At 42.4% G+C, this 16,493-nt stretch overlaps 1 protein-coding gene across 1 annotated transcript; it reads left to right on the top strand.

The window, feature by feature from the left end:
• Positions 1–462: 462 nt before the first annotated feature.
• STK38L (serine/threonine kinase 38 like) lies at positions 463–15,088 on the top strand. The gene is made up of 13 exons (XM_068190725.1): positions 463–607; positions 2,388–2,439; positions 3,717–3,839; positions 4,368–4,451; positions 6,071–6,194; positions 6,743–6,897; positions 7,787–7,889; positions 8,497–8,558; positions 10,053–10,170; positions 10,343–10,466; positions 12,689–12,784; positions 13,677–13,768; positions 14,943–15,088. The coding sequence occupies exons 1-13, from the start codon at positions 474–476 to the stop codon at positions 15,068–15,070; spliced, it is 1,395 nt and encodes a 464-aa protein (XP_068046826.1). The 5' UTR covers positions 463–473; the 3' UTR covers positions 15,071–15,088.
• The last annotated feature ends 1,405 nt before the right edge of the window (positions 15,089–16,493 follow it).

Raw genomic sequence — 16,493 nt, 5'->3', positions numbered from 1 at the left:
CCATCCTTTTTTTTTAGCATCTAGAATTTTTGAGTCTGAAATTGTCATAGACTTGTGACAAGTGTCCCAGAGCTGTGTTCTGGGAGCTGCTTGATCCTTCTCTCTCCTACCCTTTTGCCTCCCCCTGGCTGGGCCCAGCTCTGCCAGAGGGACATTTTCCTTATTTGTGGACAAGCACAGCTGGGTGAGCTGCCCAGAGCGTGCAGTGCTCTTTGCTGTGATTCACTCTTTGTTTTGCCAACACGTTGTTATTTTTTAGAGAGTGGGTAGCACATCCTACTGCTATCTTGGGTTAATTTTATAAGGCGGCTTTTAATAGAGTTTCTTATATCTAAAGAACAGTGCCTTTACTGCGAATTCTGGAGTGCCTAAGGATTTGGAGATGGAGAGTGGGGAAGAGGAATATATATTTTTTTAATTTTCTTTTTGAAGCGAGTAATGATTTGACCTGCTCTGTTTCAGTACATGTTACCATGGCGATGACTGCAGGGACTACAACATCCTTTCCCATGAGTAACCACACCCGGGAGAGAGTGACGGTGGCCAAACTCACACTGGAGAACTTCTACAGCAACCTGATTATACAGCACGAGGAGAGGGAAACCAGGTACTGCCTCTGCTTCCTCTCACCCCTCTGCAGCTTTTCTTGCTGTCTGTTCAGGGGCACTTCAGTCCCTAGGGATGGGACAGCTATGGGAAGTTTTTCTGTATGTGGTGGCAGGGAGTGAATTCCTAGAGGGCACAGGCTGTCTTTGGGGGGAACCTGTGAACATTCCAGTCACTGAGTGGTTAAGGAGATCCACTTCTGATGTTTTCATGCAATTCACCTCCTCATCAGTTATTTTGTGGAAACTGCTCTGTGCAGGGTGTTATTTTGCAGTACATGTGAGGTTTCTTCTTCTTTGCGAGGTTGAGGACCTCTGATTCCTCTGCCTGTGCCCCAGGGAATGAACTCTGCAGAGCAGCTGAGGGGTGGGAGCTTGGTTTGGGGTAATGATTGGCTTGTGGTGTCTGTTCCTGCTCTGCACCATGGAGCTCATGCCAAGACTCCCAAACCCTGCAGGAGGGAGTGTGTAGGAGATAGGGAACAGGGCTGAGAGGTTTTTGATGGGGTGATGCGGTAAGGAAAGGAGGCAAAGAGCTGGTGTGGAAATAAGTGGCAGCAGAGAAATAAGGGGTTCATGATGGAGGGTTTGAGAGCTCTCAGGTGGGCAGGAAGACTTTTGGGGATAATGTAATCCCCATCTGTTAATTTTGCTTGGATGGTGCTGCCTGGTACTCCTTGCATGGGAGTATGGGATGGTCATCACCACTCAGCTTCTCCCAGCAGTGCCCAGTCCTGGCTCTGAGGTGTGAAGTGCCACTTGAATTAGGTGTCAAAGCACCAAGTGTTTGATTATAATGAATGTTGTGTTGGATTGTCATTAGTGTGTGAAATTATCATTCCCCTGGTAATATGTTTTTAATTGAAGGGTTTTCAGTCAAGCAGCAGGGTTTCTCTCTTCATCATATTTAGTCATTATTCCATGTAATGGAGTTGCTTCTAGTTAGGAGAATAGACTGTCTATCAAGGGCCTGTAATTTAGAGGATCCTGCTGTACTTCCCAAAGTGCAGAAAGGCGCCAGCAGCCTGGCTTCAAGCCTTTGAATTCTTGCCTGCTGCAGGGGGTAACCAGCCTTCAGAAAGCTGCACCCTGGCAGCTGTAAAGGAGCATCCTGTGGGTGGACAGAAAGAGGTCCTGCAGCCACATTGCCATGTGCTGACCCCCTGCCACCTGTGGGGTATTCCCAGGCTTTGCTCCCCTCTCAGAGCCTCCCAGCCTGGCATGGCACTGGTGGAAGACTTGGAGCTGTGAGCCCTGGCCTGGGCAGGACACTGGGAAGGAGAGGGTGGTGCATCCAGGGGGTAGAGTTTAGTTGGCATGGAAGGAAGGGGGACAGGACCGGGTGTGTGACTTGAGGGGGAGGTTGTCACACAGAGGGGATGGAAGCTGGAGCTGAGGGGATGGTGGCTGGTGTGTGGGAGATGAAGCTGAGATAGAAATGGTGAAAAAAACCCCAATTTTATTCTGTTTGTAATCCTAATTGATAAAAACAGCCTTAGTTCAATAAGATATAATCACTCTAATGACATACTTCTTCATATATGCTGGATGCCCGATTCTGCAAATACATAAGCATGTGCTTAAATTTGCTTCTACATTTTCCTCAGCTTTGTTCACAAATGTGTAACTGGGTGGAGTGGGGCTGTCTGCCTTCAAATTTCCATCTGAGGCAAATTCTTCAGTACTTGGAGTATGTGAAGCAAAGGTGTTGACTTGCTGTGGTGTTGTGTTTGGTTTTAATAAATAATAAAAGGTGTGATCCCCTGTTTCTCTCTTTGGCAGACAGAAGAAGCTGGAAGTGGCTATGGAAGAGGAAGGCCTTGCAGATGAGGAGGTAAATACTGCTTAAGTAACCTTACAAACTGCTTTGCTTTTGTCCCACTGCTTCGGATGGGCATTTGAAGAGCTCACAGAAGCATCAGCCGGAATGTCAGAAGGTTTTATTTTGTACATGAGTGTTGCCCCTGTTAATAAACTGTTTGTTAGGGAAGCTGGGAATATGCTTGACTGATATTTGCAATAGCTGTCCAAGGCTTTTCATGCTACCTGTAGTTCTGATGAGACATGGCCACAGCAAATAGCTAGCAAGCTTTACAGAGATTGAGATTGTTTGCTGTTGTATTTGGCAAGGAAAAAAAAGTGGCATGTGGTTAGAAATGGGTAGAAAGCAAAATGCTGACCTGTTTTTTCTTGATTTAAACAATAAACCATCACACCTTTGCTCCTTTTGGACACAGATGAGGAGGGATCTCAGTCTGGTTGCCACCTCGCAGAACTTTGGCCAATAAGTTGCTTTTCTGAGGTCCATTACACCATGTCTGCCTTCAGGATAGGCTGGGAAATAAGTAGGAAGAGTGTCTCAGTCCTTCTGGATTTTTTGTGGCTGCTGTAACTACTGAGAAGTGGGAAAATGAATGTGGGTGTGTATTGCCATCTTGTGGCTTTAAAGGATGCTGTAATCCCATCACGGAGTCTGGCAGGTGCCCGATCCAGGAACTTCCTTAGCAGACTCTGAGCTCTCAGCATCTTTGGGTGGAGCATCTGTCTTCTCTTGGGGTGAATCCCGGTGACATTTTCGTCAGACAAAATAGATTATGGCATTTGGACAGATTTTTCTTTCAGAATTGGTTGTTTGCCTGCTGTAAACCAAATGGATTTTGTTGTAGATCTGTAACCAGGGCCTCTGCTGCTTGCTATGCTCCTTGTTGCCTGTCATCACTTGGGGTACAAGTTTCAGCTTTTATTGATCCTTCACACTGCCCAAAATGAAGAGTCCTTGCCTCAGGCAGTGACTTTGGCCTTGGGACTGGTACACTTTGTTTGGACCAGTATGATAGCTTTTCTTCATAATTTTTCTTTTTTTTAAATAACCAAGTAATAAAAATAAAATACCACCTCCCACAAAAAAAAAAAAAAAAAAGGTGAAACTGTGCCTGAGGCTTCTATAGAAAAGACCATACTCGAGGATTATACTTTGAGAAATTCAGAAAGAAATGTAGAAGGAGAAGTCCTTCTCCTGTTGGGATTACAGAGAACTTCCCAGGAGGGGAGGGTGCATATCTTGACTGTCTTCTGCCACATGACTGACAATTCCTGTGCCTGTGTCCTCAGAAAAAGCTGCGCAGGTCACAGCACGCTCGCAAGGAAACGGAGTTCCTGCGGCTCAAGAGGACCAGGCTCGGCTTGGATGACTTTGAGTCCTTGAAAGTCATAGGAAGAGGAGCATTTGGGGAGGTTTGTGGCATTCTTCCTTGAACAGGAGATTAAAATGGGATTGACCACTGTAATGAAACATTGTAATTGCAACTTAATGAATTGTTTTATTGCAGAACGGCAGCTATGTGTGCCATTCTCCAAGTGTGATAAGTGTGGTGGTGATTAATCACATGCATTAGTTGCCCATGGCTTCCCACACTGATGTTGCCCACATGGCCCTCTGCAATTACGGATTTGCAGTGGCACAGCCTCTCTTGATAAACCTCCTTTCTGCCCTCTGTCGCATCAGTTGTTTCTCCTCCTGAATTTTAACATACACAGTCCAAGCTATCCGGAATTCACTGTGCCTACTGACTTTTCCTTAAACAGAAACTGTTCCTTGTTAGTGTTGTACATGGTGCAGAATAATTCCTTTTTCAATATTTAACATACTGAAATATGTTTTGAAATGTTTAACAAGAGAACTTTTCCATACCTGGCAATTGGGAGTGTTCCAGTGGATTTCTGAGGCAGAGAAGACTGACTGGGTTCTCTCTCTTGGTAAAGGTCCGCCTCGTGCAGAAGAAGGACACAGGTCACATTTATGCAATGAAGATACTGAGAAAAGCAGATATGCTGGAGAAAGAGCAGGTTTGTGATCTATAAGTCCCCTAAATTTCAAACTTAACCTTTCTAGACAATGTTTTCCACCTTTGAAAACCCATGCAATGGGCTGGAAGTCCAAAGGGTCTATGGTGTTGCTACCACAGCAAAAAAGCAGCAGGAGTTAGGAAATAAATAAGGTCATGCAACTGCATTTAAAAAATACTTTATTTACAAGCAGTTTGGAACAGTGACAAAGATTTTCTTTTTCTCCCCTTATCAACACGGAGCTTATAGTACTGAATCTGTAAAACTGCATTTCAAGGAAAGTACTTCGGGAAAAGTAATCCTGTGCCAAATTAAAAATGGAGGTATTTGATGTTTTCTTTTAAAGAAAACCAGCAGAAATCACATTGTTCATCAGCATTGTCCTCCTTGGGTTTGCTTTATAGTTGGGTTAATCTTGTTGGGGCATTATTAGTTTTGATTTTTTTTTTTTTTTGCTTTTACTTTTTAGCTAGCAATTCACTGTGAGGATACAGGAAGTACTTTAGCATCACAAAGCAAAGAAATCAAGGGTGGCTGTCTCAGGAGATAAAAGAGGACTTTTTTCATACTAGCCAAACCTTACCCATCATTTGCACATCATTTCCTTGCAGTAGTGGTACTTTTTTTTTTTTTCCTGACACGGATAATTTTGTCTCCTGCAGCCCATGCCCTGAATTTAGGGAACCAGAGGAGCAGCAGGGTGTGCAGAGCAGCCAGGATTTGTGTGGTGCTGCCCCCATTTCAGAACCTGATGTGGGAAGGAGTCTGAGCTCACGCTCTACGTTCAGTTTGGGACAGTGACCTTCACTGGCCAGTGTTTATCTGACAGAATTTTCATAGCCTGCCTTGTTCCATGCAGAGGCAACAGAGGACACAAGTAAAAAAAATAAATCTTCTAGTATTTTTTTCCAAGCCTAGTGGCACTGGGAGAAATCCAGGCTATTTTTAAGCAAAGTTTTCCTGTTGTATTTTAGAGCTGCATTGAGGAGTCGAGGGTGGAAAGAAATACTTTCTAATGAGACTAAATAAAGCCAGATAAATCCAGGCTGGAGTGTCTCCTGCAGAGGGAGAACCTTTGCCCCATGCAGCCCTCTGACAAGATTCATGGGAAGATGTTCCTCACCAGTAGAACTGGGGAACAGATGCAGAAGACTGTTGGCTGCTTTTCTTACGTCTGTCAAGAAGTATTTTTCCATGCATATGTCTTTAATTTTTCCTCCAGGATTAGGGTATATTGTAGTGAAAACACACACCTCTCCACCCAATCTCCATTATTCTTATGGGGTAGCAGCTTTCCATATATTTTCCAAAACCTTAGCTGGAACTGGAATACCCTGAGCAAGGTCAGATGTTCCTGAACTCACTTGCACTTTTTCCACCAAGCTTTGTCAGTTCTTTCTAAGAAACAGAACCAGCTTAACAAGCTGTGCTTTGTGTTTCTAGAGAAACCCTAGGATCTTGTAAAAAATAATGGAAAATGTATGGAAAGAGCTAGAAAAATAGTTCCTTTGCTAAAGGTCATGAAAATATGCTGTAGGGCTAGGAGTGTAATGTGATGTTCCTCGTTTAAATATTTAAATATTTGCCCTTTAATAATAATAATTTTTTTAAAATTTTAGGTGGCCCATATCAGAGCAGAAAGAGATATTTTGGTTGAAGCAGATGGAGCCTGGGTAGTGAAAATGTTTTACAGCTTCCAGGATAAAAGAAACCTTTACCTGATCATGGAGTTTTTACCTGGAGGTAAGCTGGGTGCTGTGGCATCAGGTGATACAGGTACTTCTTCCTTAGCTTTTGTTGGTAGCTTTACAAAATATTAGATAAAAACATGGTGTATAATTTGTGAAAATAAACTTGTTAACACTCTTTTAAAAGAAATTCCAGTCATATGACCATTCCTGGTTTTTAGGGGAAGGAAAAAGCTTAAAGGGGTATTAAATAGACTTGAATTAAGTAATTATTCTAATAGAAATTTCTGCTTTCTATGACTGAGGCTGTTAACAGTAAAAATAAACCAGAAGAAAAGCCCTTGCTCAAACAGTTTGTGCAATAAATTTAATGTGTGTAAAAATCCACTGTATTTTCCCAGGCTGTTCAATTAAAATTCCTGTTAAGAATTTTCAGCTAAAAAAAGTAAGTTGGGTTTGTAGGTCCTTGGAGTAATAGTTTTATGATTAGTAACTATAAGGCCAGTTACAAGGTTAAATTTAGATTCTACTGGGGTTTTTTACCCCAGTTTTGTGATTGAAAATGTTCTGATCCCTAAGCTGTATTTTCTTCTCTTTGATGAGGTGACATGATGACCTTACTAATGAAGAAGGACACTTTATCAGAGGAGGAGACCCAGTTTTACATTTCTGAGACTGTGTTGGCCATCGATGCCATTCACCAGTTGGGATTTATCCACAGGGACATCAAGCCAGACAATCTCCTGCTGGATGCCAAGGCATGTACTGGGCTCACCAACTGCTGGTGCTTCCAAGATCCCAGGCTGCACATCCTGCTGAGGAGCAGTGAGAGCCACTGGTGCCACCCCACAGGTTTAAACTGGCTGAGGGAAGGCAGGGAGTGCCCAATGTATTTTCCTTGGAGAACACCAGTATGTTTAAACAAAGGCAAATCTTACTCAGAAACCTTTTAACCAATTTAAGGCAAGGCTTTTAAGGGACAAAACCCACTCAGGGTGACCAGATGCTGATATTCAGACACATTAAAAGGTGCATCATTCCTTTCATGCACCTTGAAGTAGCTGGGGACAATTCAGACAACGCTAAATGTTCAATTTCAACAGTTCCATTTATTTCATCACCCACTCACTTGTGGAAACTCCCTCAGTTAGACTGACCATGCTGGCCATGAAGTGCACCCAGAAAACATCACCAAATCATGGAATTATCTAGGTTGGAGAAGATCTTTAAGATCATGGAGGCCAGGCATTATCACAGCATGCACAGGTCTGTCAGGTTTGATGGGTTCTATTTGCACTGATGTCTGGAAACCTGATTAAAGCCAAGGTTACTATCAAAACAAAGCAAAGGAATTTTGTCCTGAGGCTTTCTCAGTCACAGTGGTATCCAGTTCAAAACAAAACCAGGCAAAGTAGCTGCCCTCAGCTATTGGGAAATTGTAGATATAACCATTTGTGGGAGGCCATAGCCTGTTGGAGAGAAAACAGACCCTTCCAGTACACCAAGGTTCAGTGTTTGCTTCCCTGCTTGTCCTGTGCCAGTCCATCATGGCCTGAGAGGGCATGTGCAGTGATTAAAACTCTTTTTTTTTTTTTTTTTCAAGCACTACCTATCTAAGTAATGGTTTTGTGTTCTCTGTTTTTTTAGGGTCATGTAAAGCTGTCTGATTTTGGGCTCTGCACAGGTTTAAAGAAAGCCCACAGAACAGAGTTCTACAGGAACCTCACACACAACCCCCCAAGTGACTTCTGTGAGTATGAGCTGTCCTAGTTTAACATGTAAATGGTTTTGAGCTGGAGCTGTACATTGTACCTGTGTTTCTGCTGGGATAAGCAAGATGGGGCAGGCTGATTGCATTTAATTGGAAAACTGGAAATGCTTGTTCCCTGGGTCATGGGAGCCTTTCACAGACAAGAAATGATGATTTCTGCAGTGGTCATGTGTATTTGCACGTTCATACGCAGATATGAACACACACAATGTAAGGTATCTATATTTTAATGTATTTTTCATAATGTTGGTGAAGTTACAGAACTGCTCTTTCAGGAGGAGCATGGGTTCCATGTGCCAAAAGGACTGAAGTCAGTGACAGTCTCATGAAACTTTTCAGAAGCTGATCTAAAAATTTTAGCAGGTTCTAATTTAGAATTGCTGATATGTGTCCTACGTACATGAGTTTCAGCTGTGCATTGGACAATAGTTATTCTCATGCTCCCATTTTCAGTTATAATCAAGTATTTGTTTCTAGACTAGGGTTCTAAATATAAAAAATAGTTATTTAAAACTGGAGCCCTATAAATCTTTTCTCTTAATTCTCACAAATACACTTGTTATTTAATAACTGCTTTGTAAATTAGCATTTCAGAATATGAACTCAAAGAGGAAAGCAGAAACATGGAAGAAGAACAGGCGACAGCTGGTGAGTTAATTAAATAACATATAATTCTGGGATTGCTTTTAAACTAGTTACAGAAAGTGTTAAAACTCAGTGCTAATGCTCCTGGATTTTAAAACCTGCAAGGCCCTCATATGTGGCTCTCTACAAGCTCCCAAAATCACAAATAACTCAAAAGAAGGGGGTCCAGGTTGGAATAGCAGACCCTGCTCTTCTCTATGCCTTTGTTTGCCTCGTGCGCATCTGGCCCAAGCCCTCAGGTGTCCTCAGCCCCTGGCCAAGCTGTGTCTGGGGCTCTCTGCAGCACTGGCCTGGTGTGGACAGTGTGGACTCCTGGCTCTGATTCCTGCAGCTCAGTCACAAGCAGAGGCGTGGCTGCAGGATTCCTTTTCAGAGAGCTCATTCTGCTGAACAGGAGTGTGGTGGAAAGGCTGTGGGAGGGTGCTGGTGCTGGAGTGCTCCAGCCTGGGTTTGTGGTGAGGAGCGGTCACACAATGGGGGACTTGTGGCATAAACTGAACCAAAGCAAAGTGTCTGTCAGCCATGGCATTTCAGACCTCCCTCCCTGCCCATGATTTTCACCAAAAAAACCTCAGCTGTCAAATTTTGGAACCCTTTATTTTTCCAGGCCCTTTTTTAAAAGTGATCCACTGCAGTATTCCCCAAAAGCTTTCGGGTGGTCTCTTCTTTCCTTATGAGACAAAATGAGATTACATTGCAGCCACCACACTGCCTCGTGGGGCTGTATTTCACAGCCTTATTCCAGCCTGGAATTAGATCCCAAAAAGGATTTCTCTCAAGTCCAGTAAAGACTGATGTGGCAGAACTGTGTGGTGAAGAACAGCCCCACAGAGGCAATAAAAGGCCAAAATGACAACTTGCATCAACAGTGTAGGAAAAGGAGCCACATTTTCAGTTTTCCATTGGTTCAATCCTAAATATCTCGGGTCTGTTCAATCAAAGTGTTTCTTTATGGTCAGACAAATGAAAGTAAAATATTTTTGTGGCAAAACTACTTTTGGGGGACTTTTTTGTTCTTTTAAGGTTTTTTTGTTGGATTTTGGTTTTTTCTCTCCCTCCTGCCCCGTGGAAGATTTTTCATCAGTAAAGAGAAATTCCCAGTACATGGCTTGTGTATCATGAGTGTCACACCTGGGAATCTACCACTGATTATGCCTTTAAAAATAAACAAAGACCATAACAATAGGACTTCTTGGGTATTTTTGTAATGCAGCTACCTGAAACTTAAGCTAAGATGACCTTCTGATATTGCAGTTGCAATATTCTATGATTTCATCATGTTTAAAGAGGATGATTTCCATTTATTTTTGAGGTTCTCTGTGTTTATTAATATAAAATAATAATGTTCTTGGGACTTGAGTTCCTGTGAATTCTCACATTAAGCATTCTTGCTCACCCAAACAAATAATATCCTCTGTGTAAATCCCCAGGAAAAAGTATTGCAAAATGTAAAACCACAGTATTTCTCTTTTAAAGAGATAATTCTTTTTTTTCCAGGCATATTCTACTGTGGGAACCCCAGACTATATTGCTCCAGAAGTGTTTATGCAGACTGGGTACAACAAGCTGTGTGACTGGTGGTCCTTGGGAGTGATTATGTATGAAATGCTAATAGGTATGTTAAAAACCCCAACTTAAGAGTTGTTCAAAGGTAACAGAACCATTTGTTCAGAAGAGAAAACCTCTGGCTAGTATTTGTTATATTTGGGAGTCCCAGTGACAAAAGCAGAGGCCCAGGTCTCTGCTCTCCTGGAAAAAGTTTATTATTTTTTTGTTTGTTTGTGCAGGGTATCCACCTTTCTGCTCAGAAACGCCACAAGAGACTTACAGGAAAGTTATGAACTGGAAAGAAACGTTGGTATTTCCTCCAGAGGTGCCCATTTCAGAGAAAGCAAAGGATTTAATTCTAAGGTCAGTAAGAAAAACCCAGTTCTGGCCTCTTGCCCAGCCAGGGTCATCTTCCATCAGGGGAAATTCCTGTTGTGTGTGAAGGAAGCTTTATGTTGGAGGAAAGGCTGGTTTCTTCTGTCGCTGTCCTTGATGGATTTGTAAAGTCTTTTTCCCTTTGCCATTTGTTTAACATGAAGGAATAAGGTGGAATGATCTTGATTTGTACCATGGTATAAGGAGAAACAGAGCAGACCAAAAATAAAGTGATCAACACAGAATTTTTTTCTTCTCTGAGGTGGCAAGAAAATAACCACTCACCAGTATTTAATGCACTGAACAGAAATCTTGGGAAGTTTTGGATTTACTGACTTCTTTCAAAATGCCAATTTTTAGTTTGCATTGATGTTTTTGTGAGGGTTTTGGAGACAAAGTCAGGCAGAAATGGCTCTCTTATCCTGGAAGGGTTTGGGGGGCACATTGCTTTTGGTTTTGATATTTTTTTGCTCTTTTTTCTTTTCAAAGCTAATGTTATAGCTTTATATAATATTGTTACAGGCAAAAAGGGGAATGTGCTTTGCAAAACTAGAATTTATAGTTAGTTCCAGCAGTGCTCCAGTAACTACAAAAACATAACAAATACAAGAGGCAGTTATCCTGCATCCAGCTAGTGATACTAACAGCTCAAATAATTGAATTGTCGCTAATCCTCACAAATAAGTCTGTGTCAAGCAGTTAATATTGCATTTTCAGTATCTATTTCTCTACTGTTCTGCTCAACCTTCCTTGTCAGCATCCCAAGTTCTCTGCTGAAGAGAGTAGAGCGTTACTGCTGAGGATTTTTTCCTCCTCAGTCCTGGCTGTGTTTGGGGAATTTTTAGAGATTTCAGTGTATTTGTTAGCATGTGTTGCTCATGCATCTACTTACACAATGACTACTTGAATTTATCATTGCCTCCACAAGTAGAAGGGTTAAAACTGGGGTAAAACATCATAGTTATAGGTAATCTATTAAAATGAGGTCAAAACAGGCTGGACAGCAACCACCTTGGGCATTTTGGGTACTTTGTCCATTACAGATTGGAGAAGTTAGGCAATGTGTGTTCTAGCTTAAAGAGAGATGCAGATAAAGCTAAAGGGCTATGGATAGAGATAAATCCAAACTAAAACAAGCTCAAGTTCAGACAAAGCCTGACAAATCCTGTGGCTGAGTGTTGTTACAGGTTTGAGGTCTGTTGTTAGTCCTTGGCACCACCCAGCCTGCTGGGCTGCAATACAAATACAGGCAGGTTTTCTTCCCCAGTGACACCCAGCTACAAGCAAAAGAACTTTAATTTATAATTGTGTACAGTTTATTGCCTAACCTGCTGTGCTACACATGCAGAAGATGCTGGGATTTATTGAATTCCTAGGCAAATGTTGGTATTCCCATCTCCTGGATGAGATACTTGAAAGGCTTTTCCAGTCCAGAGGAGAAGGGTCAGCCTCTGCTTTTCCCTGGAACAAATCCCTGAGGTCACTGAGTTGCTGTCAGAGAGCTTCCACCTGCCTCTTTTCCTTCTTTAGGATTTTAGGCTTTTCCTTCTGGTCTGCTGGAGCAGGTAACAGTCCCCATCTCACCAATCCTGTGTCTCTTTTTCTTCCTGCTATTTCATGGCTGCTTCTCATAAACTGACAATTTCTTGTGGGGTCTGAGCTGAGGTTACGCAGCAGGGCTGTATCAGAAACAGGCTCAGGGTCTTTGCACCACCTGCACTTCTGAAGAGAGGGAAGGGGGAGAACGCTTGGAATGGGCTGGCTCACTGGGATTCCAAAATAAGACATCAGAGAGCAGTCCTGATTTACTAAGTATATCTATTCTTAGTTTGACTGTGAGACAGGGATGTTCATTTAAAATAGTTGAGAGCATGCTAGGGCAGTTCTCAGTAGTAGGGACTTAAGCCTCCATTGCAAAGTGATCTTGCAGGACCAGAACATGTAGCAACTTTTCACAAACATGGAAGATGGGGATGCAGCAGTTTAGAAAAGGTGTCAGTTACTGGCATCATAGCTTTTTGTTTCAGGATTTAACAATGTTCTGCTTCTACTGTTTCCCTTCTCTCTCAGATGCAATGGGCTGCTTTGATGTTACTTTGATATTAGTGGTGGAACAATTTGACAGAACTTGTTGAAATTCTTGATACTGGATACTGTTGCTTCTGTTGGAATTTATCGTAACATTCACTTTGTTTTTTCCCCTTTTCCAGGTTTTGTATTGACTCAGAAAACAGAATTGGTAGCAATGGAGTAGAGGAAATAAAAAGTCATCCATTTTTTGAAGGAGTAGACTGGGGCCATATCAGGTATGTATATACACATATGTTTTACAGGGAGAATAAAAGCCATGAAAGCAAGAATTTCATGCAGTGTGATGTCAAGGACAATTTTTTCCAATTTATCTTTCATTTTCAAAGGCAGCTACTGGTAGTAGGGAGGTGACACTGAAGGTTTTCTGTCCTTGCTGACATGCATAGAAACAGTCAGAGTTTAACTGACTTGAGATACCTCAGATTGTTCCAGACTGCCCAGAATGGAAAGAAATGGTTGTAGGGTGGCAGTGGATTTAATTGTAAGTGTAGTAATTAGAACTGTGGTGAGTTTGCAGGTGTAAATCACTGCCTTTCCCACAGTGCTGTGTCCCAGTGTGAACGTTTTGCTGGCACAGATTCCTTGGGCATTTTCAAAAGCCACCTTAGAACTCCTTCAAGGGCTCCCTGACTGTGGAGGTGCTAAAGCAGAGCCAGCCTGGTTTGGGAGAGAGATGCTGAGTGTCACAAAGAGGAGCTACAGTCCAAAGGTTTTGGATGAGCTCCATCCAGGCTGATCAGCACTGGAATTGTAAAGCTTTGGGTGCAAGTGCAATCCTGCTGGGCTGGGTTTGTGAAACAGGGTAACCACAGTGGTGGTTGGTGACAAGATCAGGGTGATAGCTGTGTGGCAGATAAGTGTGGGATGCTCTCTCACTTAAAGATGTTTGCTCCAAGCCTGCCAGGAAGACACCAATGGGGACAGGGAACCAAACAATCTCCCCATGGTGTCAGCAAACAGGAGAGTCAGATTCATCTGTGATGCACTCAGTGGAACCGTTGTGCTCTGCATTAGGGAAAGTTGTAAGTGTAAAAAGCTAAGTTAAAACTGGAACTTAATGTCTCATTTCCCAGTATTCACTCTTCTGGCATTTATCTTTATTTGCAGGGAAAGGCCAGCTGCAATCCCTATAGAAATCAAAAGTATTGATGATACTTCCAACTTCGATGAATTTCCTGAGTCAGACATTTTACAGCCAGGTGAGACTGCCATTGTAAATGCCAAATCTCCATCTGTGACATGCCCGAATACTGCACAGATGCCTTTGTTCTTGTTTATATTAATTTTTCTGATGCCCCAATCAAGTTAGTCTCTAGATCAAGTCTCTATATTTTCTTTGAAATATGAGTGTAAACCTGTAATCTTTCATAGCTGCAAAGCCCAGAGATTTTAAGAGTCCAAACTCTAGGTAAAAATGGCTTGCACAGGTAGTGAGCACAGAAAGCAGTGGAGTTTTCTGCCAAGCAGTCTGTCTATCCAGATTCTGGTAAAACATCATGCACTGATTTGCTTTTCATCTTCAGTGACTTTTGAGGTTTGTGCCAAACCTAATTGTTGAGACATTTGTGGGTAAGAATTTTCAGACAGTTGACTACTTAATGCAGTATTTGATGAACCTGAGTTGCTCTGTAAATCACTTCAGGGTTTTTTTTTTTAGTTGTTGATTTCTCTTGGCAAGTTACAGGAAATTTTCATATGTAAAAGACTTGCTTCTGTGACACACAAATAGTCCCATGTCCCACTGTTTTCAGGTACTTGAAGATTGGCAGATGCTTAACAGTGATTAATTGCTGTCTGCTAAGTGTAGCTGTGTTAACAGCCATAAGAATTATTCAGTAGCTGTTGTTTATTTTTTTTCTGAAATGGCTTTTATTTAATGGTGAGGAAGTTTGTCCTTTTGATGCAAAGCAACACATGTCCAGTGCCTAAGCTGGTTAAGTCCATATTTGGATAATGCCAAGAACATTTTTATTATTTTGGCATTGCAGACCCACTGAAAATGGTACTGTACATGTAGATACCTAAAAAATCAGAATATCAGAAATGTCATGAGGTTTGTAACTCTGTATCCTGTGGGTGTGTTAGAGGCTTCTGTCAAGGTATAGAAACCTGGTAGACTGTGTAGACGTAATTATTTTTAAAAAGGCAAAACAAACCCCCCCCCTTTTTCTGCTTCAGAATTCTCTGCTGAAATTATAACTCAGACCATTGATAAAAGGCAACTGACCCGATTAGAAACAGGATTTCTTCCAGGAGTTTCTGCTGACTAAGGAAATAAGAGTTCAGGGCTGTTTAGCTCTGTGAAAAGTCCTCTCAGAAGCAGCCTGGGTTTAACTCTTTTAATGTGTGTTTGCTTTTGTTTCTGAATTCTAGTGCCAAACACGACGGAACCTGACTACAAATCCAAAGACTGGGTTTTCCTCAATTACACCTACAAGAGGTTTGAGGGGCTCACCCAGCGTGGCTCCATCCCTTCCTACATGAAAGCTGGGAAGTTGTGAAACAGAACACAACCCCCCCCAAAGGAAATTGCAAACACAAACCTCAGGTAGCTGCATCACCAGGCCCGCTTGGCGTTAGTTATCAACACATCGACTCTGGTGCGCATCGATTACACACGGAAATTCTACAGGATTAGGATTTCTAGGACTACTACAGGAATTAGTTGGCAGTGCCAGCTGGCTTTTTTTTTTCCTTTTTTTTTCCTTTCCTTTTTTTTTTTTTTTTTAATATTTGAATATTTTTGTTAACTTTATTATACAAAGGTACTGGAATAAAAGGAACGTGCATCGCTTTTCCTGCACTGCCTACGTGTGGATAACGGTTAATTATGCCTCTCTGTACTGTGGCTTTGTTTGTACTGTAAACCATTTAATCCACCCAGGAGGGAAACATATCATTTGATGCAGCATTGTTGTTGTACTGCTCAGCTGGTGGGGTTTAGATATGCAATATAAAGAAAACTGTCCACATTTGCAAACCTCTCTGAGCAGTTGCTCAAGGGTGTTCCATTTGTGGTCTGCAGATCCCCCATGAGTGTAGCACATGGAATTATTTTAAATAGCAGTGTTCTCTGGGCCTCCTTGTGGCCTGCGTGCCCTCTCTTGCCCTGAGTGCAGGACTTTATCAGCCCTTCATCATCATCCCTTTTGTCCCCTTTCCCGCAGTGTGTGGCAGTGAGGCACTCCCTGTGATCTGTTTAGTGGTATTTCTGCTTTAAATGGTCATTGGCAGTATTGCTGTTGGAGGTGATGATGCCTGCTGGCAATTTCAGAAGAAAAAAGGAATCTGAGTAAAAAGTATCAATATTTTTAGCAGAAGGGAAAGGTTCTGATACGAAGTTTTGAGGAGATGGCAGAGTTTCCAAGACTGCATTCCTGCTTCTGCTCTGAAGCAGATCATCTTTGAGCTGCACATAATTCAAACATTCTTTTCTCTCTGTGCAAAATGTGTTCTAGAGAAGTGATCAGATTGGTGCTTTTTCTTTTTTTGCCTCCCTGAGCAGCTGCAGGCAGAAAGGATCCTGCTTTAACCTCTCCAGAATTGCAGCCTCTGCTCACATAGAGGAAATGGAGTGTCCCACTAGATTCAGACTCTCCAGTGGACTCCTTTTCTTCCAGGATCTCCACCTGGCATGGCCATGGGATTAGAAGGGATCAGCTGAGCCTGCAGCCCAATTTCCAGGGACCACCTAAATGTTCTTGTGGACAGTCTGCAGGATGGTGACAACCTGACAGCCGAGCCAGGTCTCCTTTCCCCAGGCAGAGGAAACAGAAGCAGAAATACCACCATGTGCAGGATCTGGTTTTGTTCATCAGCCCAGCAGTAGTCAGGACTGAGTTGTACTCCCTGAGCTGTTTGCAATTATCTGGTCACTGGTGACTTTCTCTGCCTGTATTTACAGCTTATCTGCAGGGCTTTGAA

Source organism: Anomalospiza imberbis, chromosome 5, assembly GCF_031753505.1.
Source record: "Anomalospiza imberbis isolate Cuckoo-Finch-1a 21T00152 chromosome 5, ASM3175350v1, whole genome shotgun sequence".
NCBI lineage: Eukaryota > Metazoa > Chordata > Aves > Passeriformes > Viduidae > Anomalospiza > Anomalospiza imberbis.
Note: the sequence above shows the minus strand (reverse complement) of the source record. Positions and strands in the feature narration are given on the sequence as shown.